Here is a 26507-nt window from a genome sequence, read left to right on the forward strand (position 1 = left end):
ATGTAGTTTATGCATTCAGCCTAATAAAACTGAACCTCTGCAATTAGATAACTGTTTTAATGACAGGCTAATTTGAATAAAGTGGATGGTTTTCAGCTTAAATTTCTTCAAGTATAATGGTATACTATAAAACCATTGCAGTGCATGACAGTCAAGAGGGTAAGTGTGCCATAGCATTTGCAATTTTAAGGTCTGCAATCCTCTCTTAGTATAGCTGTGAAATCCTGTCTGATGTGGATGTGCTGACACCTTCTATTCTCTGTGTGTATAGATTGCTGGTTGGTTGGGTGTTTTTTGTGTTGTTCTGATGGCAACAACAACATTAATATCCTTTTCCCCTTCCCCCTTCCTCTGCAACCTGTTGGTATCCAGTCCAGGATATGTTTCCTGTCTTGTCTGTCTATTTGAAAATCAGTGGTGTGGTACTCTTTGTCTCATTTTCCCCTCCCTGCCAGTCCCGGGTCTCTTCTGTTTCCCTTGCCAGAGCCTTTTGCTTGCTTCCAGCCTGGACAAGGACAAAACCTGCTACTCACAGCTGGGACTCCTTCAAGTGTGGTGTTCCTTCCCCTCTTGACCCATCGCTTCAGTCCCATTCCTTGTCTCCCAGCTTGGGGACCACTGTGCTGTTTAAAATCCTCTTATCTGGACTTCCTCATCCTTCCCACTCCTTCATGTGTCCTTGAGTATATCAGGCAGACATGGCAGCAGAAGGGTCAGTGTGTGTAATCGGTGAAGTTCATGATAGTCTTCCCTCACAGTCTGCTTAGTAGCTCTGAGGGCTCTTGGGTGGGGTAGGCACACGTGGTTTTCTTTCTCTTGTGAGTGAGTGAGAGCTAAGATCTTTCTAGTTTCACTTTCTTCTTTTTTTTTTTTTTGCTTTGTTCCTCAAAGTAAGTCAGAGGTGAAACTGAACTGGTTTTTTTTTTCAGTTTGAGTTACACTCAGGTCTAGTGCAGTGATTTTTGAACTTCATGCGTGGCAATTTGGAGAGGGTTGGGCAGCACATTGCTGTTGAGGAATATTGCTTCTAGCTGCTCTCTAAACTAAATAATAAAAAAAAGCATTAGTGATCCTGCACTGCTTCCTTGGGATGTTTTGCTGGTTAAGGTTGCAACAGCTGACAGGCAGAGTGTAGCACCCCTCACACTTAATAGTGAAAAATTTAAATTGGGGGACTGTTTTAGGCTAGATTAATGTGAATTACATTTCTAATATAGGGATATACTGGGTTCAGTAGCAGGTCCTTCTGCTAAAGTTTTCATCAGATGTGCCTTGAGTCCTGTCAGCACTTTGTTCTTGTTTTGTTGTTGGTTGTTTTTTGATCACATCGCTCTTCTGGGTTGAGGTGGGGGATATTTTAACTGCTGTATGTTAACTTGAAAGGTAAAATCCTTTTTTTTTTTCTCTCTTTCTCTTTCTGTTTCTCTTTCTCTGATACTCTGCTTTAGGTTGTCAACCAGAAGGATTTAGAATAATGAAAAGGTTGTGACCATCAAGGGGGAATGTCAGCGCTGCCTTCCTGGGACAGGAGGATTGAAAAGGAGAAGGGACCAGAACTGTTTGATCCAGGTTGCTTTTGACTGCTGACACAATCTGCTGTACCCTGGTGGTGGTGGAAGAACAGGGCAGTCGTTCCTGCTTGGTTCTGTGGTATCACAACAGCGGGGTCACCATGAATGTAACAAGTTTATTCTCCTTCACCAGCCCAGCAGTGAAGAGGCTGTTGGGGTGGAAGCAAGGGGATGAAGAAGAGAAATGGGCAGAGAAAGCTGTTGACGCATTAGTGAAAAAACTGAAGAAGAAAAAGGGTGCTATGGAGGAGCTGGAAAAAGCACTAAGCTGTCCTGGTCAGCCCAGCAACTGCGTCACAATTCCTCGTTCTTTGGACGGCCGGCTCCAGGTGTCTCACCGGAAAGGGCTCCCACACGTCATTTACTGCAGAGTGTGGCGCTGGCCGGACCTGCAGAGCCATCACGAACTGAAACCTCTGGAATGCTGCGAGTTCCCCTTTGGTTCAAAACAGAAGGAGGTTTGCATCAATCCCTACCACTACAAGCGGGTGGAAAGTCCTGGTAGGTTCTTTCTTGTTTGTACCTTTACACCTTATCTGAACAATGCAAAGTGTGGCAATTAATCACGTGACTCATCGGCTTAAATAAGCAAAAGTGGCTGTTTGCACACCTCAGATTCTTCCTGTGCAGTTTATCTGGATGTAGGCATTGATTAGCAGTTCTCCCTTTCACGTGGCGAATGCTTCACTTGTGTAAATGTTTTGTCACTACACAGAGGTAGTCTTAGCATGTGCCTCAGGCTGCTGGGCCTGGTGTCATCTGGGAATGTTGGTACCCACTATCCCTCAGTTAATTTGTTGTTTACTCAACTGTGCAGATCTGTGATTTTGTACGAAACACTGCAGGCTAACGTAAAGGATTATGTGCATTATCTGTGTGTGAAAACCATTCTGACACACAGCAGTAGTAATACTAGTAGTAGTATTTCCAAATTATTATTTCACTTTATCACTTTATTTTCTTCATCCTACAGAAAATAGTACTGTTTTTAGGATGTTTCACAATTGTTGCCTTTTAAAAAGACTTTGAGTTTAGACAGCAGATTATAATCCCCTCAGTTGGAACTTTGATAGCACTGTTTGATTGTACATGAAATTTTACTGTCTGCTGTTCTGCGAACACAGTTTGCTTACCTGTTACCCACTGCCTCACTTCTTTTTTTAAGGTGCCAACCATCCTCTCTTCAGCCTCCTTTTCAAAGGCCAAACCTCTTTTTGATAACTCCATGCTTAATTTCATTCCTGCAAGTTTATTATCAGGGAATACTTCCAGGGACTAAATTGAACTGTGCTTGGATGTGTCATCACCAGTCTCCAGCTGTTTGTGAGGGTGTACAGGGACAGCTGCAGAAATGCATCGCAGGCATGGGTGGACTTCCCTGGTTTCAATGTGGGAAGTCCAGCAGTGTTAGCCATAAACTGCATAAACGGCAGCTGTCTGTAGAGTGGCAAGGATACACAGATCCATGATGGAAATGAGGTGGTTGCAGGATTGTTTCACAGTGGATGGAAATTGCATTTGTCTTGGATCTGCAATGCACAGTGCATATCTTGATGTTAAAGATATGCTGTGTTAGTATTAACTTGGAAATCATGTGAATGGCAGATGCAATTCCCATAATGTATGTATTGATGCAGCAGCAGCTTGAACAAAGGAACTCAGCACTGAAAAACAGTTCTGAAAAAAATTTTAAAAAAATTCTCAACAATTTCATGTTAAGTACAAGAGGGATAATAAAATAGTCATGTACTTGTACTGCTGGATGTCTGCATATGTCTGGGTTGGTTGCTTGCATTTAGTATTCCAAAATTCTGAAAATTAAGATTCCTGAAACACCTCTATTTCTGTCAGACTGAGCAACAGTTGGGCTCTTACTGTAATGCCAGATTACATATTCTAACTAATTTTGCTTTAGTATTGAAAACAGTTACTGAGTCTGAGAACATTCTCATATGGACCATTTATGCCATATATAAAGCCAGGTATTTGTAAATATCCTGTCACTTCACAGAATCGCAGAATCACTGAGGTTGGAAAAGACCTCTGAGATTGTTGAGTCCAACCTTTGACCAGACACTTCCATGTCAACCAGACCGTGGCACTGAATGCCACATCCAGTCTTTCCTTAAACACCTTCAGGGATGGTGACTCCACCACCTCCCTTAGCAGCCCATTCCAATGCCTAATCACCCTTTCTGTGAAGGAATTCTTCCTAATGTCCAACCTAAACCTCCCCTGGCGCTGCTTGGGACTCTGTCCATATTCTGTGTTCACTTCTGTGAGTTATGCAAGATAGAATAAATTTCAAAAGATGCCTAACTAAAATGTACATTTTAGGCTGGGTTTGTAATGTAGGAGGGGTTTGTGTTTAGTCAGCCACAGATTGTTTTGAGGGATATTGCACAGAGCTGAGTGGGAAAACAGCTTTTGGAAACAGGTGGTAGCTGAACTCCCATTTGGTTTGGAGAGCTGTACTCTGTAACTTCTGACTTCTTTTTTCCTGTCCCTTCCTTGTTCTTGCTGTCCTCCAAGCATGGCCTTTATCTTCATTTCCTTGACAGTCACTCCCAAATTCTGCTAACCATTTTTTCCCATTTTTGCCAGGACATTAAAACACCATTATTGCTGCATAAGTGCTTACACTTTGAGATTAATGGGTAGTGGGAATTCATGCATGAGTCACCATTTCCAACAGTCTATGGACTCGAGCAGATATCAAGGTTTGTGCTTCCCAGAAGGCTTAGAAATGTGCTTTCTCTTGACAAAGCAAAATTGGAAACTCAGATTGTGTATGAGACGTGTTTTGTATGCAAGGTACATCATGAATTTCTGGCTCTGCTTGACAGTGTGGTCTCTGTTTAACTGTTTTGTGCAGAACCAGTTACTGGAGAGCTGAAGGGTATGATCCGTGCATGGGATGGCATCTGTCCTTTCATTCTTCTGCTGATTGTTGTGTGATTTGTTTCAGTGTTGTGTAAGGTTTGAGGAACGGATTAGTGGTAAATCCTCAAATATGTAAAGTCAGGTAATGCTCTTTGTTGGGAAATCAATGCTGTGGATGCATCTCAGTTTCCACAGTGCCAGAGGCATGAATGGATTTTCTACCTTGATACCTTAGTCCATCTTCACTGTTTAGCTTGTGAAGATAAGCTTGGAAGGCATGAGAACTGGCGCTCTGTGTTGTGTCTGTCAGCTACAAAGCTACACCTGAATCCAAGTAAGATTTTTGTGTTAGTCAGGCTAGATAGGAGCAGGTTGTAAACAGTGAGAGGAGGCAGAAAACTATCAGCAGTCTCAAACAGGGAATCTCCCAGTGTCCCTGCACATGGAAGGGAATGTGGCATCTGGCAGGCACGCGGGTGTGACATGATAGGACCATGCTCGTGCCTAACCTGACTGGGAGGTTCTGCACAGGCACGGGGGCCTGTCTGATCCTGTGGCATGTCAATCAAGAAAACTAAACTCACAGAAAACTACTTTTTGGCACAGTTAACTTGGCAAGCTCAGTGCCCTCAGCTCATTCACGTGGAACCAGATGGAAGCACAGCAGCGTGGGGGCACAGGGTGGAGGTGAGGAAGGGTGGCCTTCCTGTCACAGTGACACTTGTCCAGCCTGGAACCAGCGAGCTGATGGAGCGATGGAGCCCCGCTCCATGGTGGGGTGCATGGGCTGCTCCTGCTCGCTGTGTTGTGCCAGCACAGCTGTTCCCATGGCCTTGTGCTGAACCGGTTACTTTTCCTCTCCTCTGCTGTGTTATCTTTCAGGCTGATCAGGGCAGCACAGGGGCTTTCATCCTGGCTGCGGGAACATCTGTACCAACACAGCCCTGCGGAGGACGTCTGGGAAGGAGTGTGGAGGTGGAGGGACGTGAGAGGAGAAAGTAGAGACTTGTTGCTGGGAGTCGGAATGCAACCTTGCACTTGAGTGCCAGGAGGAAATATCTCCTCGAGATGGGTTACAGTAGCTCACTGCTGCTGTTCCCTACGTCTGTTGTGTGCAGAATTATTTCTGGAGCAGGGCAGTTAATGGCTGTCGGATTTCTCCCTTGGCAAGGCAAAGCAAAGCTTTTAATTAAGGAGGGCAAGGTCTGAATTTGATGGCTCTTAAAAATTGGCATGCTTAGCTGAACTGGTGTGCTTGCTTGGCTGAATCTGCTTTTTCTCCTCAGTTTTATTTTTTGGTTTAGAGATATCTGTCAAGATTATCCTTAAGTATGATCAAGACTTGAGAAATAATTAGTTGTACAGCATACACAGAGGCTATGAGGAAAAACCCAACACAATGTTTCTCAGCCCTCTAAAAATGCCACAAATGACCTCTCAAGTTTTGCTGGAGAATATGTAAAGTCCCTCCTGAGACACTTCCTTCCCATCTTTTATTCCTTAGGTTTCTGTGGAGATACAGCCTCTGCTGCTTGCTTGTCCTCAGTTATGTCAATAAGACCAGATGAAAGATATCATCCAGAATTTAGGGGAAAAAAAAGGCCTGTATCCTGTTTGCTCTAACAACAAAACAAAAGAAATAGAATATGGAACAGGGAGGATGAAGAGGTGCTTAAATTGACACAGCTATTAAAAATAATAATAATAAGTCACACCTCTAATGTGGCTTTAGGGGAGGAGGTTCAGTTCTTTCGCCTTAGCTAAAGGGGAAGGAAGGAAGATGAAGAAACTGAATATTTAATTTTCTTAAAGTGCTGGTGAACACTAGCTCTCCTCCATTCTGATGCAGAATTGTGTTTGCCTCTACTAAGTGTCTTTGCCCATCATCCTGGTAGGTTCTGACTTTATACTATGTTACAAAGGAGGCAAAAGAGAAATTAACCTTCTTTTTCATGTTTAACTTGTGGAGGTGGTTGAAGGTATAGTGTTTCTGTAAATGGCTATCCCTCGTTTTTTTGCAAGTAGCAATAAAGAGTAGATAAAAAAGGCTGAATGGTTGTCTTCTGTTAAGGTTCTCTTCTTCAGGGAGCTGGCTGCTCTACATCGAGGGGCTTTATGAAGCTGATGGTGCCAATGTTCCAGCCAAACTGGGGGCAAGCAGTGGTCGCTTTTTGGTGATGCAGACAAGTATCCTGTCCTAACAGTTGAATTTTCAATTCTGCCTAAAAATGGTGATGTTCCTTTCAATTATAACCATGAATTCAAAGTGTGTGTCTGCTTCAGCAAGCTTGTTGCTGGCCAGAAACATTTTACCTGCTTTACAGCTGCTTTTTGCCACAAGAGCAGGCCAGGTCCCCAGGCTCTGAGGAGAGCGGTAGGTGTGTCATGCTGGTTTTGCTCTTGGTGTGGACTCTCTGCCTATGACTTTAACCTGATTATTTTCGTATTTGTCTTTGATCTCCTCTGCTTTTTGCTCTCAGTGAGGCTCTGTAAGGCAACACACCTACTGCAGGCTCCCACAGAACCAGGCCTGGTGGAGGATAATGCCAGCAGTGCTAGGCATCTGGAGGAAGGGGAGAAGAGAAGAGGGAGAGAAGAAAAGGCAAAAGGGAAGCTGCTCCTGGGGTGTAAGGGAGGGCAAAATTGCTGCATCCCTTCAGAGTTAATATGTAGAACCAAGTTAGAAAAATCCTTGTTCCTGCATGATTTCCATAGCAGGATTTCTTCACCTCTGCAGGCTGGGGGTGAGGGAGCAGAGTGTCGTCCCTGAAAGGTTTTGCTGTACAGCCATGTGTGCGCTTGGGTGTGACTTTAAAAATAGCGTTGCTACAACAGGTGGGCACAACTATAGGATAGTTCCCCAAAATAGCAAAAGCAACCATCAGTTTGCTTGGCAAGCAGAATAAAACTTCCCTCATTTTGGCTTTGCAGAATTCAGTTCTGAAATTCCCCACCAGAGCTGACCTGGGCGAGAGGAATTGAAACACGGAGGTGGAAGGAGGGAATAGTCTTATAGCAGGGCTTTCCTTGTCTAGCCTTACTACATATCAGAAAAAGAAAGTGCAATAAAGGGATAAAAGTTGCTAAGAAAGATATGTTTCTGTCCTATTTGGTGTGTGTTTACTTTCTTTAAAATTAACTAGATACAGATGTTTCTTCTGATTTGAAACACCAGACTTCCAAGTTTTAGCCTACTCAGTAGGATGGTGACTGTGGCTTTTGTACAGTTAATTTGAACTCTGGTCTGTGTAAATGTCTGAGTTAATACACACTATCACTGTGACTTCCTCCTGCATCAGGACTGCTCCTCCACCAAATCTGCTTACAAGGACTCCCTCACTAATGTGCATACAATTAGTACTAAATTCTGAAATTGACCTTGACAAATGTCAGTTTAATCAGAATGTCAGCTTATCGGAGCATCCACAAATAAAATCTAATGTTAGCTGAATATTGTAATGCAGGAAATGTCCTAATATTACTTGTCAAATGCATTTAGACCAGATGTCTGATGTAAAAGCAAAGTCAGTAAAGTAACAACTGTTCTGCCGTTTGTTTTGGGTTTTTTTAATACATCTTCATTTGTGACTATGCAAAATGACAAGCCAAGCTGTGGGGTCTCCCAAAACTGCAAATAAAATTAAGAGTTGAGAAAACAAGACAGCTCTCAGCTTTCTCCTGGAATAGAAAGCTTGTCTTTCTGTCACCCAAAACAGGTTGCTGAATAGCTACAATTACTAGAACAGAGGTTTGGAGTGAAAGTCTCAAAGACTGGAATTTCTCCTTTTGAGAAACCAGCAAAGCAAAGCTGTGATACCACAGCCAAGGGTTACTGGAAGAGCTTTAAGTAGTTCAATCCTCAGAGATTGCTTTTGACACAATGCTTATTAATTTTATATTTTTAACCAAGAATATCTCAGGCAACATGAGAAAACCTAATGACATAACCAGTTTTCTCTCTACACAGTGTTTTAGTGTTTACAAGCAAGATCTTGGCAAGGCCTTGCAGTCTGAATGCTTCAGTGACTCTAGTGCTGCAGAGAGCAGACCAAACAGCACATTCAGCTGAGCATGTGTTGGTACCTGCTCTGTTCCCACCGTGGGACTGGAGTGCTCATCAGGATGCCACAGCCAGCTTCAGCTGCTGTGACCTCAAAGGCAGGAAATGAAGCTGGGAGTCTTCAGAAGGGTTCAAATTTGTTAGTTTAACACAGCTGCTGTCTTTTGTTGGTTTTGGAGTTTTTTTCCCCCCTTCTCCTAACTCTTCCTTTTTGTTATAGCTTAGTCTTTGCAGGATTTTCCTATTTCCAGATAGCGTGAACTTTTGTTTTAGGATTTCCCTTCTTCCCAACCTGCAGTTCTGTTTTTCTGGCAAAACATACATGGCTTTGCATCAATTCATATGAAAATGCAGCTATATAATGCTTGGAAATGAAAGTGCTTTGTCTGATGGTAGTGTTGTCAGATCTTCATTAGCACTGAGGGCCCTGTTGTGGTACAAACCCTTTTACAATACATATGTTAGCCAAGTCATGGTTTTGAAGAGCAAAAAGTGCAGCACCAATTGCTTATATTTTTCTTTTTCCATTTATTCTATAAATAAATTTTTTACAGAAGAAGTAGAATCTACTTTGGCAAGGAAAGTGGATCAAAGTCTGTCTTTTTATATGTGGCCCCTTGTATTTCATTACATGGTCTTTCAATTTCCATACGTGGAAAGAGAGATACCTACCCAAATTTTGACATAACATGCAAAGAGTGTGGAAAAAATGAGCCCTTGAGGGAAGCTAGCTGTCATCTGGGCTTGTGTAAGATAATCAAAACCCATCTGGATAGAAAATATGCTTCTTTGAAAGTACAGCAGGTCCTTTGGATTGGATTAGTTTGGGGTTTTTCATGGAGAAACTTAAAAAAAACGTAGTTATGTTCATAAATTGGAGACTTTCTGTGTTTGCTGAAATCATTATCTCTGGAATGTGAAAATAGAACAAAAAAGAAATGCAAGAAGATCTTTATTTAGGATAGCACAGCTGTTAGTTTTCTGAAGAACAGGGTGACATGCTGGAGATAAAAAGAGTAGAGATCAGTAAGTTTCTTCAAAGGCCACTATTACATTTTCATAAAAGCATTTCTTCCTTGGTGTGGTTAGTCAGAACATTTATCTGAACAGCCAGGTTGCCTTTGGTCTATCTTCTGTATTTTTGGCATTCTTGGCTCCTAGATGAAATAGCCCTGTGGGTGAAATTGCCCTATAGCTCTAATTTCTTTAATACAGCTCCTCTTGTTTGGTGCAGGCATACTTGGTCTTATTTGCATTGTAAAAACAAGCTCCCCAATTCCCAGGCTGTCTTGACAGACACGGGGCCTCAGCTACAGTTCCACAAACATACCCAGCCTGCTTCCTGGGGGTTTATCTCCCTCTTTCTTACTAGTAACCTTACTGGTAGTAGTCAGGTATTAACTCTCAACTCCAGGTTCACATTGACAGAAAAACTTGGGAGTAAAATTTAGCCACAAGTATAGCACATAAAAACCTTTTAATCCGGTGTTTGAAGAATTACAGAAATCAAGCTGTTGGATGACTTGTGGTTCTACTCCATTAACTTTAATGAGGCTGAGTTTGCAAATCTGTTGCAGTAGCTTTTTAAGATGACAGTGTATTCAATAGTATGTTTCCTTTAAATATATGCTGATGATACTGATGATAATTTTTTTTTTAAAAATGATTTTTTATTGTATCTGTGTTCCCTTCCGCTGAAGAGGAAGGGAGGAATTGTGTTTGCAAATGGTTAGAGCCACATCCTGCAGAGATCTGCCCAGCAAAGATGTGCACTGCTTCATTATTTCATAGCAACAGGTGTGCTGGCTTTGCACCGAATAACTCTCTCATGCTCTCCCCTTCAATTATACCTCTTCCTGGAGCTGGCAGCTGCAGCAGAGATCAGCCTCCTCCCCTGCTGGACTGAGCCTCAGTAATTTGTTATTCCATGTGGCTGAGGTCTGCAACCTGACCAGAAGCTCAGCGCCTTACGCAGGGGTGAGGGGAGCAAGGAGGGTGTGCATCCCCCTTTATGGTTTGAACTCCTGGCAGCCTTCCATGCTCCAAAGGGCCCAGTCCCTGCTCATGTCTTTATTCCTGAGTGAACAGCACTCAAATGAACTCCTCTGTGGCTCCACTAGGAGCAGCTTCCCTGCAAAAAAGCTGGGAGCTGCAGAGAGATCAGGTTATGGCAGTGAGTGACTTGGAGTTAGACTAACTGGAGCACTGCAGCCTCTGTCCCACCTGATGTGGCCTTTCAGGGCTTTTCCTCCTCATTGAAGGTTGCGTGTGTGCAGAGAGGATGTGAATTAGGGGCAGCCCTCAAAGTAAATTCTGCAATGATACTTTTGAGACTATTTGTGTTGTATCAATACCAGCTGTATTGTTTTTCCCCCTTTTCCGTGTATATTTTGAAAAGAAGTTGGCATTTAATCACTTGAGGTTGATGGAGTTGGACAAAAAGCGTGGGTTTGCATGAAGGACACATGGGAAAAGGAGACTTGTTTTTATCTCAAGTGCTTCTAAACTTTGCCAGTGGTTGTGCCCAACAGGAGAAAACATGTATATATACCTTGGGAAAATCTGGCACTGCATTAATTTAATTACAGAAAACATACAGAAAATATCCTGTTCTCCTGCTATTTTAAAATGCTGTAAATCATGTGGCTTCCTCTGATGTCATGTGTGTCATTGTTTAATGTGAGGTAGGGGATGGGAAAGGTAGGTGATGTACTTTTTGCACAAATTAACTCCAGGAAAGTTAATGGTTTGACCTTCATCCGTAGGAAAGGAAGAGATACGAGAGCTGTGTTTTTAATGCTTGGAAAAGTAAGAAAGAATCATAAAGACAGGAAGGGGAAAATACATTTTCACACATGATCTCATTGTTAATTTTTTCACTGCTAATTTATTAGCCCAGCAAATGTTGACTATGACAATTAAATAGTACTTGACCTAGCTGCAAAAGGACTTCTTGGTTTAACAGAACAAGCTTAATTCTGAGAGATCCTGATATTCAGAGAACTTGGCTCTGACATGTTGAAGATGAGGGGATTTGTGATGTCCACCTGAATGCTGAGCAACTTTTTTTTTAACAGGCTTTTCCAGTGGCATGTGAGAATGGTTGTGTTGGAGCAAGAAACAGTCTGCACAGCTGGGGGAGAAGCAGCTTCTCCTGGGGTGTTTTGCAACTGAGAACTTCCGTAGAATGACGGTTGTGTTTTGTTTCAGAAAACACCATAATTAGGAACTTTGCCTTGTAAAGTGGAGTTTGTTTTTGTCATCTAAACAAATTTACTCAGGGGTGACATCTGCCTCAAATATTTGAGATCTGTTGGAATCTCAGTGAAGTTGCTCTAAGAAATTGAGAGATCAGATTAAATCCTTAAAACCTGCTTCTGACCTGGGCAGCCTTAGTTTCAGGAGTGAGGGTTTAGGGTTTTTTCAGTGTATGTTCAATGAAGATTTCTGGGATCAGACTGCTCATGCATTAATGCCACTAGCAGGCAAAAATGGGGGCTTAATTTCTCTTTTAGGCATATGCAAAAAAAAAAAAAAAGAGCAAGGGAAACCTACTTCTTTTTAGTTAATCTGTGACTTTAGGAATAGAGAGTGAGTTTTTAGTGTGGCATTCATTTATATCCCCTTTAAACATGAACCTAGACCTCAGACCTGGTCTATGTGTTGAGTGGTATCCTGGTACTCTTGGACTTTCAGGGCACCAGAGTAAGTACCTGAGTGCTGCTTCTGTAATAGCAAAGTGCTGAAAGAGTAAAGATGCCCCAGTGTCCTGGAAGAACCTGTTTGTCATGTCAAGAAAATGCTGGGTTTTATTTTCTTTTGTTTTGTTGTTCTTTTTTTTTTTTGCAATTAGTTTGTAATTCAGCCTTTTAATAAAGCAGCTGTCTCCAAAACACCTTTCTTAATCTGAATGATAGTTACGTCTGTATAGGCTTGTTGTGCACACATGCTCCTGTTCCTCTTTTGTGTGCCCAGGTGTTGAGGCCAGAGCAGGAGTCTCAAGGGGAGGGGGTGGTAGCCTTGGCTTGTTTTTCCTGGTTTTTGCTGGGTTTTTGGCATCCTATCTTGAAGGCAGACTGTGTGGGGGGGTTTCTTCCAGTCCTGCTCAGCCATGGAGTTGAGAAATGGAGGTTCCAAAGGGGGAAGACATGAAGAGGACTAGCCTTTTTATTTCTCTTCCACTACTTTGTGCATGGACCTTCCTCTCCCAGACCTTGCCTCTCCTCCTCTATCCATCACCCAAAAATTTCTGTGAATAGAAGAGCTTTTAATCCTTCAGTGAGCTTGGACTTTGCTGTGAGGCAAAGATAGAAGCCGAGGAACTGGAAAAAGACTTGATTCTTTTATCTTAGTGTATCTGGTATCATGTTCATATTCCCAGTTTGAAAGAGACCTTTGTTTCTCTGCTGAGAAGGCTTCAGAAGTGTGGTGAGACTCATAGTTTCTGATGTTTCTCTGATCCCACAGTAGCACATAGTTGCAGCTCAATTGCTGCTCAGTTGGTTTTTTTGAACTACATAATTTTGTTTAAATTGCACATTTTGTAAACTGACTTGAAGAGTTAATAAGTGTTTTAATAGTAACTTGTAAGAACATAGTCCAGGTTAAAAATAAAATTACAGCTGTTGGGACCAGACTGAGTTCAAGGCTTATTAGTATTGTCTTCAGGAAAAAAAAAAAATCTGTTCTTACTAACAAGGGTTTGGGTTACAGGCCATTAGGTGATTAGTAGGATGACAAGTGCAGCAGGAGGAACTGCATGTCAGCATTGTCAAGCTCTTCCCAGCATCTCTTTGTGCGAGTAAGACTGAAAAGCAGAACTGTGGTTTGTTCTTGGCTCTTCTTCACTGGCCCTCTGTGGAAACAAGCTCCCATCTGGCAAACCAGGGAGCTGCGGATTCAAGCTGTGCAGTAACCGGATGTAAGGGAAAGAGTTCTTGCTTGGACATGTGCTCCTAGGCTTGACTACCTTGTTTTTGAGGCAGATGCGGATATGCCAGGGGGGAGGAAGAATGTGGGGTTTTTTCCCCTGTATACCTTCAGAACTGAGTCTCTAACGCTGTGGCTTTTCTCTCTTTCTCCCTTTCCAGTCCTTCCTCCAGTGCTGGTTCCAAGGCACAGCGAGTACAACCCCCAGCACAGCCTTTTGGCGCAGTTCCGCAACCTGGGACAAAACGAGCCCCACATGCCGCACAACGCGACTTTCCCGGACTCTTTCCAGCAGCCCAACAGTCACCCGTTCCCCCACTCGCCCAGCAGCAGCTATCCAAACTCACCTGGAAGCAGCAGTAGCACCTATCCGCATTCTCCAGCCAGCTCGGACCCGGGAAGTCCTTTCCAGATGCCAGGTACAGTCAGCTTCCCTTCAGAAGGGAGAAGGTGGTTGGACATCACTGCTGTCATGGGTTTTTTGCTTATTAACACCAAATGATCGGCCAACACTTGTGTTCAATAGCAAGTTGAGAGATGTAAGGTAATACAGAGTATAGAATCTCTTTGTCTGGTAATATTGAAGGCTTTAATATTGTGCCTGTTTCAAACACAGTTAAAACATTACAGTAGAACTCCTGTGGGGTGTGGGGAGGGATCCAAAATACTCTGGGGACCAGTTCAGCAGTTTAGCCCACAAAGCATAGTGTTCAATGCAGTAGAAGTGTGGTGCTAGAGATCATCCTTGCTTAAGAAAGAGATCATCATAAGTTCATCACAAGGCTTTAGCTCTGCAGAAAAAGGATATTTCTCAAGGTGACCATGGTACTGCTACTTGATAAACAATTTCTTCGCATAGTGGTGTAATTTCAAGCAGCAATTATACTTCAACTGAAACACAGGTCCTAAAAACAACTCTTCAGGCAGTTTTACTACCTAAAGTCAGAGAAGTAAGATCCTTCCTTTGTTGACTCGTGTCTGTAGAAAATTCTGTGAAGCTGCCTTATTTACATGTGACTGGATAAAAAATACTGCAGAAGCAGTCTGTAGTGGATTTCTTGATCTATATGCTGGGAGAAGGATGCAGTACAAATGCTTACTGATGTTTTTTGCCTGTTTTCTTCAGGGGCTGAGGGAGAGTGTGTGTAAACAAAGCAGCAGATTTGTGAAAATCTGTTTCCTATTACATGAAATTAATATCCATAGATTTTTGCTCTTGATAATTGTTTCAAATTTTTCTCTTGTGAGTGAAGACTACTGAATTTGCTGGAAGGAAGGAGAGTTTGTATTGGCTTTTCTAAAAAATGTGAGGAGTTCCTGTGAAACCAGCTGGGTTTTTTTTTTCCTTTTTTTTAACGTGATTGCTGTGGTTGGGGGCTCTTCCAACAGCGATAAAGACCCAAGAAGGTCTTCCTGAATGCTGGCTTGCGGAAGTTCACTTGATCTTTGAAGGTCTGTTCTGTCCACACGCCCTTAATGTCAGCAGCTGCAGTGAAGAAATTGAATTAGAGGGCAGGTCAGGATACTGATGTCCTTGATGCTTAGCCCTGGACTGTTGTCCATCTTGCACTAATGGGGAAAGGCTGACTTTTGAAAAATACAAAAATAAAGGGGCAAAGCAGTTATCCTTGAAAACTTTCTGGATACTGGTTAATTTGTTGCCTGTGGCCTTGGAATCTTGTGCATGACCAACGTCGTGTTTGCACAAACACTTAAGGCATAGTAAAACAGGAGACTCAAAATCCAGTGCAGTTTGTTAAGCTTTTAATGCAACCCTGTTGCCATCTCTGTCTTTCTCTGCTGCTTTCTCATCCAACTGAGGGTGTTCAAGTAAGGGAATTAGACAGGCACGTGCCAGCATTAGATGTAAAGCTCTCAACAAAATACCAGCTAAACAATCAGTAGTTAATAAATGTCATGAACACGTTTTCTTTAAAAATACATTAAAATCTAAACAAAACCACCACTCCACAAAAACCCCCAAAACTTACAAAGCATTCTCCTGCCTTTTGTTGATGCTAATTTGGTTTTCAGAGTTTTGGAATCCCCTGTGATTATTTGCTGTGGCAGTTTGCAATCCATACTCTCAGTAATGGAAATAAATGTGGGATGAGCAGCAGCAGAGACAGCACAGTGGTAATCTAATCCCAGTTTTTGCAGCGAAAGCTTGCAGGGATCAGGCAAGGGTTTCTCTCGCTCTTGGATGTACCTCTGTGCAATTGATCTGGAGGAGAGTGTCCTCTGGTGTATTGGGAAATGGTGACATTGGCAACTTCCAGCAGCTTCTAAGAAATCTTTTGGGAAGCTTTCCCAGAAGTGGAATAGGCAGCTGAAGGGCAGTGCTGGCTGGGACACGTCAAACAGGGCTGAAAGCTGTATGTTAATGAGCGTGGTCACTGTGCACGGGTTTGTTCTGTGCTGGTGATGCAGCCCTGAATGGGACAGGACAGAGACACTGACAGAGAAATTCCAAACCCAGATGGCCACTTCTGTAGAATTAGGGTTCCTGAATACTCTACTGTTCCCAGTCTACAGAAACAGAGCTAATACTTCACACTGACAGTGATAAGGCCCTGGATATAACTGGGATGTTTAAATACTTTGCTGGTAGAATTGTGTTGGAAACGGAAAAGCTCGAACTGAAAGTTTTCTGCTCCAATTTCTGTTCACTCTTAACATACTCAATATCTACTCCTGGCTGGGCCCTGAGATCTCTTTTGTGCCCTAATGTTTGTATGGCACTTTTCAGCCTGCAGAACCGTGGGCTGGAAACACAGCTGAGCTCTCTTTTGTGGCTTTATGTGGGGGTGAAGTGACTTGTTTTTATTGCAGTTGTGCTTAATATGCACAGTAATTCTTTGCTTTCCTTATTTGAGGTCCATGATTGCTTTTTCAGATTTCTGGTGGGTGGAAGTTTATAGCTGAGTCAGGCTGGAAGCATTTCCAGGCTCAAACTGTTTATGTGGATATGTAGATGTGCTTTAAAGAGAGGAAAGGAGTTGTGTATCTCTGCCTTTTCTATATTTAGCTGATACTCCCCCGCCTGCTTACCTGCCTCCGGAAGATCCGATGACACACGATACCTCCCAGCCCATGGATACCAACATGATGGCACCTGCAATTCCCCCTGACGTACACAGGGGAGGTAAGAACACTTCCTTCATGTTTTCTGCTTCACTTCTTAAGAGTAAAGAACCTCCAGTTCTATTACTATTACTAGTAATAACTGAGTTTTAATTTTGGATGGATGTTATTCATGAAAATTGTTGTCTGCAGAAAAGGGAAAAAAACGGCCATTTAATTTTTCTTCTGTTGTTGTGAGGGATGAAATAGTAAAGCTGGAGATTATTTATAAATGTAAATATTTATTTAAGACAGGAATCTATCCCATGACTCTTTAAAAATGTAAAATATATGGGGTTTATTACTTTCTTACTCCCAACGAACTCAAAGACCAAAGTAATTTTATGTTTTCTATTGGGAACTTCCACTAATCTCTGAACGGAAAGAACTTCTATAAGGCTGCACATTTCTGCATGTGATACTGAAATTACATGTGTGCAAGCAAAGGAATCTCTTTCTCTCTTATGATTACATTGATTTATTGGAGCAATGCAGTTAATGCTATAGAATACCTGCTGAATTGTGGGTTACAGTAGATGTGGTCAAATATAGCTTTCCAAGCAAAGACTTGACCAGAGGAGGGATGCTAAACTGTCAGTTATGTAAATGCCCAGAGACGTTTTATATGGGCAGCTGGAATATCTGCTTTTTTTCCTCTGAGACAGTACATCTTCTAAAATTGTGCTTTTTTGTTATGTTTTTGTCCTGAGTTTTAAACTTTAGTCTTTAAAGAGTATGTTCTGCTTTTAATAAAGTTCCCCTTCTGGTTATAAGGGTATTTATGGTTTCTTGTATTTTGTGTAGTTCCACCCTCTCATCCCATTTTTGTTTCATCTTTGAATCAGGCAGTGATAACACTTGGTTCAGAATACAGAGTTACCTTCCTGAGGCGTGGCATTGCTACAGACTTTAAAAATCTGTATTTAAATAAAGACCTGTTGCTTTATGTACTGTGACACAGACATGTTTTTACACATTGCTTGCTAAAGCCACAGCAGCAGCCGCCACTGCTGAGCAAAGGATTCGGTGCATTCATCATCACATTGTGAGAAATGGCCCCTTCAGAGAACACTTCAGCTTACACAGTTGTGGCCCATGCCAAGAAAGAGCAGCAAGCTGGATGCTGTGCCAGAACAATTATCAAGATCACAAGCACATGAACAATTTAACTGTTGTGTTTTGGATTTTTTGGTGTTGGTGGGTTTTTTTGGGTTTTGGGGGGTTTTTTTGGTACTTGTTTTGCTGCTAAGCTCAATGTCTGGTTTCAGGAAGTATATCTGCCCTTTTAGAACAATTTGGATGGCTTTTGTGTTAGCCTGTTTTACTCTGCTTGGAATGAGTTTTGAATGTGATAAACCCCATCTGTAGCACTCCCCATTTTTTGCTAATTACGCAGACTACACTTTGCGTGTGTGAATAGTTTGCAGGAATTTTGGGCCAGAAATTTACTGCCCCAAAATACATTTATCAAACTTTATGCCTAACTGCAGACCTCTGCATGTGTGTCCCTCTCCCAAAACACGTGAGTACTGTAGAATTCCTCTAACACATGAGAGTTGATAAAGAGAAAAGGCTTTACATTTTTCTTCTTGGTCTCTTTATCATTCAGCCATTTCAAAATAAAAATTGTGTCTATTGATATTTTTCCATTCTAGTAGTTTAGTACAATGGATTTTCATCTCTGTCTCTTCATTAAAAAGAAAGACTTTTGGGTGCCTTCACATGTTTATTATTCACATATGTATGCTGTGATTGCAGTACTTTAAAAAAAAATCTGCCACAGGTTGTAGAAGAAGAGTTTTTACTGTGAACTTACTGCACCATTTTTGTTGCAAACTTTTTAGAAGCATGTTCTTCATGGTGATTTGTTAGCCTTAAGAGATTTGATTTAACAAGCTGCATCCTGTCAATGAAGTTGGGTAATTTCCATTGTTGGCCCATGCTGGGAATAGAGAGACTAAACGCACCTGCTCTGCATGACTTAAAGCAAATGCAAGGAAGTCAGTATGAAATCTGTGTGAGAGAGATATGATTAATTCTGTAAGAATGGCCAGCTGGCAAGATTTCTTCCTGACTTTGAGAACTGGGGCAAAGCTGCAGCTTTGATAATTGCTGGCATCTTTATGGGAATTAAAAATGTAGTAACCTCTTACTAATAATTAAAGACTGGTTTTTCTTCGTCTTCGTCTTTTTCTTTTTTTTTTTTTTTTAAACAGTGATGTGAAGGGATAGAAATTGCCAGAGTATCAGGAAAGATGAGCTTTTTACCAGTGTTTTTAAGCAAGTAATTAGCAATAAGCACTATGCTCAGAAGTTTTGCATAGTGATGTAGGATGTGTTATCCTGCTCTTGATTATTTGCCACCTTTTGTATCTACTGTGTACTGCTGGCTCGAGGGGGATTTTTGCTTTTTGTAACAAAAACTCATAGCAGTGTAATCTGTGAACAGAGGAGAATATGAGCACAAATCTTAGTTGGCTGATACCAGTAAAAACTTGGAGCTGGGAGAAGGAAACTTATGGCCAGAAAAACAAGTTTTCCCATAATACCAGTCTGATTTTCATTGTAGCACTTGGCTTTGGTATCTGTGAATTTGGTGTGTTAGCAGCAAGTCCCACTTTCCTAGTCTTAGTAGTGAAATAGTGTCCCTCATTTGAAAGAAACCACATAAAGCAACCACAACCCCTGGTAGCCTCCTTTTATTTGGAGGCAGTTTAGCAATTTTTAGCTGTATTTGGCACCTTAAAGAATGTGCTCTGGGTGGAGATAGGTATACGAAGAAGCCTGGAGTTGTTGGATACCCACTGGGAAACTTCTTGGCTAAGGCCTTTGGTATCATCTGGAGAAATTGTTTCCCATGCACAGTCACAAGTGTGACTTCAAGACTTCCACATGTTTCTAGTGCTTGAATGATTAGAAGTGAACCAGGAATTGCCTGTCAGCTTTCTGTACAATTCCCAGCTTCAGTTAGGAGCTGCCAAGGAGGAACTTCTTGTTATGAGCATCTGGATAACTGCATTCTGAGAAATCCTTGCTATTGCTGAGCAAGTTGTTCTTTTGGTGGTGAAGAGTTGGAGATCTTGCATTTGGTAGCAGTTGATGAATAAAAGGTCCTCATTAAATACTCTCTTCCTCCAGTTCCTCTGCTCTCCAGCCCAGTGTAACTGTTGGGATCCTGTGTGTGAATGCCCTATTCATCCTCCAATCCCAAGCAGTATCTCTTCATATTGTGGATGTGCTTCATGCATGTTCTGCAGACAAATATCAGTCTCTCTTAGGTTTTTTGAAGTCTCCTACCATTCTCCCAAAAAACCCAGGAGAAGGATTTGGTCATGCTCTGGATGCTGAAAGATTGATCTGCTGACTGTATATTTAAGCTTCCTTGCTGTACTTCTTTGTAAAGTGAGGAATGGTTTTTGATGCAGTTGTGTGATGCTGTTTCTTCCTGTTGCTATACAGCTTTGCAGTAAGCAAACAGGTGACTCGTAGTTTGTTAGTAAAATGAAGTAGAAATCCCATCTACTGAATAGGAAAGAAAGCTGAGTTGTGCAGTTGCACTATTTCTCTGCTGTCTGGGCCTGCACTGTGGCATGTAAGAAAACAGGGCAAGGATATTGGGGCACTGCTTGGGATGTGCCCAGGAGCTTCCTGCACTTTTCTGCTCATACCTAGTGCCAGCCTTTGTCTCTTCTGAGTCTTGGGTAGAAATTATTCTACTCCATGTAGCCTAAATCTTCAGGGTTATGACTCTTTACACGTCGAGCCTGTGTTCCAGCACTGTTAGGCTGTAAGGTTTCCGTTGTTACTTTCCAGATGTCCAGGCAGTTGCTTATGAAGAGCCAAAGCACTGGTGCTCCATCGTCTACTATGAGCTGAACAACCGTGTTGGGGAGGCGTTCCACGCGTCCTCCACCAGCATTCTGGTGGATGGCTTCACTGACCCCTCAAACAACAAGAACAGGTTCTGCCTGGGGCTGCTCTCCAACGTCAACCGCAACTCCACCATTGAGAACACGAGGCGGCACATCGGCAAAGGTGGGTTTGGGATCTGGCCATCCATTTTGGAGGTGGGTGGCATTTCCTGAGACGTACAACCTGGGCCACTTCCCTCAAGAGTAAGCTGCTCTTCCCTAGGATGTGGGAGAAGTGCCTGTGTTGGTAAACATATAATTTTCTGGCCTAGTCTTATAAACAAAGTATTGTTCCTACCTGGTGTGTAATTACAGGAAGCTTTTACCCTTAATCAATTTTTAATTGCCTGAAGGCTATCGAAATGTAAACTAGAATGAGAGGTTAAGGCAGTTTGTGTAATGAAATGGTTTTGATTTATCTTGATTATTGCTGTATATGGAAATCCTCACTGTGGTTCTTGGCACCAAATTTTTTAGGTAGCCTTAGTTCTAACATAAATTAGCTATTCTAAGATGTATTTTGGGAGATAACCTGCTAAATCAGTTTATTCCAAATGCATGTTTCACAGGCTGGTGATTCTTTCCATGGGAATTTTTTGCTTCCCTTCCATGTCTGTGACAGTCTTGCAAAAGAGAAAATCTTCATCTTTATGCCTGACTAATACAGTCCTCTTTTCTGAACTCACCTGTAATGCAAATGGCAGGCAAAACTGACATTGCCCCCTGCTATGGGGCCATTCCTGCAAGGCAAATATTTTAGGTATTTACATTATTTGTAAACTGTAAATTTTCTGAGACAGTTGAGGGTTCAGCATGCCCAAGCAGTGGGGTGGATGTTTTACGTGCCAGTTCATGAGAGGAGGAAAGAATTGAAGCTGAAGAGAACTGTCAGGTCCTCGAGTCTGAGTCCCCAGTCTGGAGAGCTTTTCTCTTCATAAGAACTTGTGCAGCTCTCAGCAGTGCACCACACCTGTGTTGTGCCACTCAAGTGCTAATACTTCTTCCTTCTTTTCCTCCCCATCCATCTTCCCAAGTATCAGGATATTTATTTAACACCTCATTCATTTTTCCTGTTAAGAGTAACCCAGCTGCAGGCAGAATTCTGCTGAAGCACTTAACTGTGTGTATACCAAAGCAGAGCGTGGGAGAGACAAGGATGCAGTTGAATAGTAAATGCGTACAAGTGATGGTGATGTAGAACTGTTAGTCTTTGAGAAAGGAGAAGTAAATCCCAAACCTGAAGACATAGCCATAAATGTTTTTGCAGATCAGGTGGGAGTATGTATGTACCCACACAGTCAGTGGCAAAATCTTACATGACAGAGCACAGTCAAGGCTTTCTTACTGGACTGCAGTCGAGTTTTTTAATTCTGTGTGTTCACCTCTGGGATTTGTGACATTGTGGGAGGTGAAAGGTTTAAGTAGCAAATAAACCATTTTTAAACACAGAACGTAAATTTTCGGGCTTTCTCAAAACCTTTGGAATTGACTCCTACTGATACAAAGGTTCTCTATATGCTACTCTTCTGGGGCTTTGCTGCTGTGGAAGACAGGTGAGGGAGCAGGCACTAGAAGGGGAAAGCACTGTAAAATTTGTGTGTACTCTCATTTGGCAGATATGGCTGAAGAATTTGAAGGCTTTTTTTTTCCCCACCTAGCTTTCTGAAATCAAAGCTAGCTGACAAAACTCATGCTACCCAAACTAGAATTCAAGACTTCTCCAGAGCATCAAAGCTTGGGGCTGGTTTAGTATCTACAAATGATGCAGCAGGTTTCTGCTCTCTCTGCTTGGATTCCCAATAACTGCTTCACTTAAATATAACAAGAAAAAGTTCAAGTGGTCAGGTTGTCCAATGGGAAGGCATCAAAACTACTGTGCTTGCGGGTTTAGTGTTGCTGAATATGTAACATGTTGATTCCCCTTACATACATACATACATACATACATACATGCATAGCCTTCTTTCAGATCGCCTGCTGATGAAAGAGAAAAGTAAAAATGAAGGCTGAAGACAGATGATGTTCTGATATGCAGTTAAGGTTTATCTCTTTAAGCAGAAGCCTATCTCTGTGGAGAAAGAGCATGAAAACAGACACAGATGTGAATTTGTCAACCCTCCTTATGCCAACCTTCTCCTCGCAGGGGTCCATCTCTACTACGTTGGTGGGGAGGTGTACGCTGAATGTCTGAGCGACAGCAGCATCTTTGTGCAAAGTCGGAACTGCAACTACCACCACGGCTTCCATCCCACCACAGTCTGCAAAATCCCCAGTGGCTGCAGTCTGAAGATTTTCAATAATCAAGAGTTTGCTCAGCTTCTGGCTCAGTCCGTGAACCATGGCTTTGAGACAGTGTATGAGCTTACGAAGATGTGCACTCTCCGGATGAGTTTTGTAAAGGTATGTGATTATTTTATAAGCAAAGTAAATTATTTTTTCTTAATGTCATGATTTTGAATGGTCCAGTAACTCTCTTCATCAGCTTATTAATGGCTGCTGAATTTTAAGGATGGAATGCTCATTGGGTCTAAAACAGATCTCAGTGAAATGAAGTATTTGGGGACAGAAGCCCATCTGACCCACATACTTAGAAAGCTTGAGGTGACTTGCAGAAGATGTTTCTTCACGTAAGTCCTCTAAATCTTGACCAGCAACTCACAAATTAGGAACTGCAGTCATTATTTAGAATAATATGCATACTTTTCTATTCTACGAGGGCATGCAAGGTCAGGATTTGTGATGTGGCTGTTGTGTGAGTGTCAACATAGGTACTGATATAAAAGGGCTGGTCCTTACATGAAAGTAATCAAATGAAGATGGTGATATGCTGCAGTGCTCTTCATGATGGGAAGATGGGAACTTTCAGATGTGTTAAGACAGGGATTCCTAAAATTGAATAGGCTGTATCTCTGCAGCCTACAGAGTTGTATGGCAGTGTTGCCTAAACAAACAGGACCTCCTGTGTATTGGAAGTTGTTAGAATTGAGGGGTCTGTGGACTCCGGCGGGGGGAGAAATTGCAGTCCAAACCAATATGGTTGATAAAAGCAAACTCCGTTTATTAGGAATCCAGAGGCACTTATATAGTATACCAGCTTGTTAACTCTTAAGTGGCTTAAAACTTACCAAAGCGCATTTCTACTTCTACATAATTGGACTTACATTGGCAAGCTTCTACAGTTATGTTATGATTAAAAGAATTCAGAGTTCACCTCCCCTTCTCCGGGTCTTATCTGTACAGCTGTACCTTCTCGAACTCCCTTCTTGTTCCCAGGCCTGTTTTTTCACACAGGGATTTTCTCATGGAGAGTTTTTCTCACACAGGCCTTTGGCTTGCAGGCTCTTGCTTGTACAGTTCTTTTATTGATCCCATAATTCTATCAATGATCCATGCCTTGCAACAGGAAGTTGCACTGCACAGTGTTCAGAGCTGCTGCCACCTGTGCTGGGAGCTGGGAAATCCCTTCATTAGGGGTTAATACAGAGCAGAGCAAACTGTACCTCCAGATGTCATGATCTTCTCTTCAGACCTGCCCCAGAAATGGTTCACTTACAAAACAATTTTGAATGCTTTTAAATATCTCTTTGTATCTTTGGTAATTACTGTAACAGAATCAGGTGTGAGCTGAAACAAAACCTGCCTTAACTTGAGAAGTAGCCTGATGGGGAATGGCCATTCCCTCTTTCTCCAAGGATGAATGCTTCTGACTTACTGCTCAGTTTATCATCTCCATCCTGAGAATGATACTTTGGTTCTTGTCAGACAGATGCCTCACCCCCATTTCCACATCAGTCTATCACCTCATCTTTTAATTTTTTTATCTGTTTGGCAGCATCTCCCCCCAGTTTGTTCTGTTTTCAGTCTTGGCAGAGAAGATTTGAATATCCCCCTCTTCAGAGGCTTTATAGGGACCTCAGGCAGCTGGCAGTGATGTATGGGGAAATTTTGCACTGCCACAGGTTATGCCTTTAAAGACTTCCATTCCAAGAGTTCGGACACAATACTTTTTCCACATTTATGATTTTTTAGCTTTTGATTTGTTTGTTGAAATGTGATAATAGTTGGTGGGTGCTATGGGTGCTATGCCACCCTGCTGATAATGACTGTTGAAAGCTATTTTGGTAAGAAGTATACTTTTCATGTATTTAATACTATAATATAAGGTGATTTGTTTTTTCTTTCCCCACTTATGATTCTGTTTCCAGGGCTGGGGAGCTGAGTATCATCGCCAGGATGTAACGAGCACTCCTTGCTGGATAGAGATACATCTCCATGGTCCCCTTCAGTGGCTGGATAAAGTACTTACTCAGATGGGCTCTCCTCATAATCCCATTTCTTCAGTGTCTTAAAAAGTCCCAAGCTCCTGCATTTTGGAAACAGTTGAGCCTTGCATGTACTTGAAAGATGTATGAGTCAGACACACATTTTTATTTTTTTTTCCCCCTCAACTGGCAACAGCTGAAAAAGAGCCATGAAAACACTTGACTTCTGTGACCAACTGTTGGATTCAGAAAACAAAGATAAATAAACCCCTTTGACATACTGTCGGTATAAAGAATTCTAGTTTACATTGTAATGTACTATTGTGGAGTTGATTTGTGGGGCTTAGTACAAGAGGGACGACAGAGCCAAAGCCAAACTCAGTGTGCTGGACCCAGTTCCCAAAGGATTTTTCTGTAGCCGGCACTCTTAAGGTTCTCCTTCCTCATTCAGCACTCGCTGGTTTCCCCCTTGTCCTCTGGAGCTAAGAGTGGAAGTTGGCCAAGTCTGCTTTTTGCAGCCTCTCTTCAGTACTTCTTAAAAACATGACATTGATGGTTGCTGTTCTCTTTGAAAGTAAAAGAAATCATAAGGTTTAATCTCAGTAACTGTGTGCTATCTCTGAAATTGTGTCCTGACCATACTACTGTAAGAATGTTAGGTATGTTCTTTTGCTAAATGTATGTATGGTGTATTTGAAAGTTTAGAAATAAATTAGATTTAGACCATAAAGGAATTAGGAATATTTGAATGGGGGGAGGTGGGAGTGGGAGGGGAAAATGACAACTGAAATGTAGAATATATTGTAAACATAGTGTGTTAGTTTAAACTGAGGTCTGAATTTTGTTGTGCATTTTGTTTTCATAGTGGCTTCATCTTGTTAGTTCGGACTATTTTTGCCTCTTCCTTTTCCCCCAAAGCAGTTGTGCAGCTTCTTTTACCCATGAAGAGGACAAAATGATTAATTACTGCAGTTTGAAGGCTGCAGCTCTATGTATTTCAAGACAAATTTGTACAGAGTGCTCTTTAACTATTGAGCAGTTTTATACAGTTTATGTAACAAAAGTAGGCTTTTAATTTTGTGAGAGAATTTTGTTTTGCCAAACCTAGTAACTGTTAATTGTTTGGAGGACTTCAGTATCCCTGTGGGGGTCTATTTCAAACTTCAAAAAAATATATATATTTTTATTTTTTTTTTTTTTACTGCTTTGTTTATTTTCTTCTCTTTGCTCTTTTATATTCATGTAAGCTGTAGTACTTTTAAGTACTTTTATTCCAAAACGAGTGAGTCCTCTTTACTGGAAATTTTGAATAAAACCTGTTGTTACTGCATACATTTGATTAAAACCTTGTCTTGTCCACTTCTTAGCAGACTCTTAACAAACCAGATAAAGGTGTGGTCTTGGAGGAGGAACAACTAGAAATGAAGATGTGCTGAGCTTAGACATAATGATTAGTACAGGTTAGTAGCTGAATTAAACTCAGGAGTGAGTGGACGCTGAGCAGCAGAGCTCCGTGTATGTTCAGCCAGACACAGAATGCATCTGTCTGTCACCATAAAGAGTAATAGCCCTTTTTGGAGTATGAGTGTCTTGGTTTGAAATCAATCCCACCTTTTTCTCTTTTTTTTTTTTTTTCTTTGTTAAAGTTAATTCCACTGCTTGGCTCAGTATATATTTTTAAAATTAACAATTCTCCCCCTGCACAGGGAAAAAAAACCCCATAATGTTCAAGTTCCCTGTAGAGAAGAGAGAAGAACCTGGTACTTCT

The 26507-nt window shown here is 41.8% G+C and overlaps 1 protein-coding gene across 3 annotated transcripts in view; it reads left to right on the forward strand.

Annotated features, from left to right (window-relative positions):
- The window catches only part of SMAD1 (SMAD family member 1), a 64319-nt gene extending 38235 nt beyond the window's left edge, over nucleotides 1-26084 (forward strand). For all 3 annotated transcript variants that reach the window (XM_032109336.1, XM_032109334.1, XM_032109335.1), the window contains exons 2-7: nucleotides 1449-2072; nucleotides 13605-13862; nucleotides 16472-16588; nucleotides 20380-20601; nucleotides 22621-22877; nucleotides 24683-26084. In XM_032109336.1, coding sequence (XP_031965227.1) covers nucleotides 1673-2072; nucleotides 13605-13862; nucleotides 16472-16588; nucleotides 20380-20601; nucleotides 22621-22877; nucleotides 24683-24826 — 1398 coding nt within the window. In that variant the 5' untranslated portion in view covers nucleotides 1449-1672 and the 3' untranslated portion in view covers nucleotides 24827-26084. The remainder of the gene's footprint in view (nucleotides 1-1448; nucleotides 2073-13604; nucleotides 13863-16471; nucleotides 16589-20379; nucleotides 20602-22620; nucleotides 22878-24682) is intronic.
- The last annotated feature ends 423 nt before the right edge of the window (nucleotides 26085-26507 follow it).

This window comes from Corvus moneduloides, chromosome 5, assembly GCF_009650955.1.
Source record: "Corvus moneduloides isolate bCorMon1 chromosome 5, bCorMon1.pri, whole genome shotgun sequence".
Classification (NCBI taxonomy): Eukaryota; Metazoa; Chordata; class Aves; order Passeriformes; family Corvidae; genus Corvus; species Corvus moneduloides.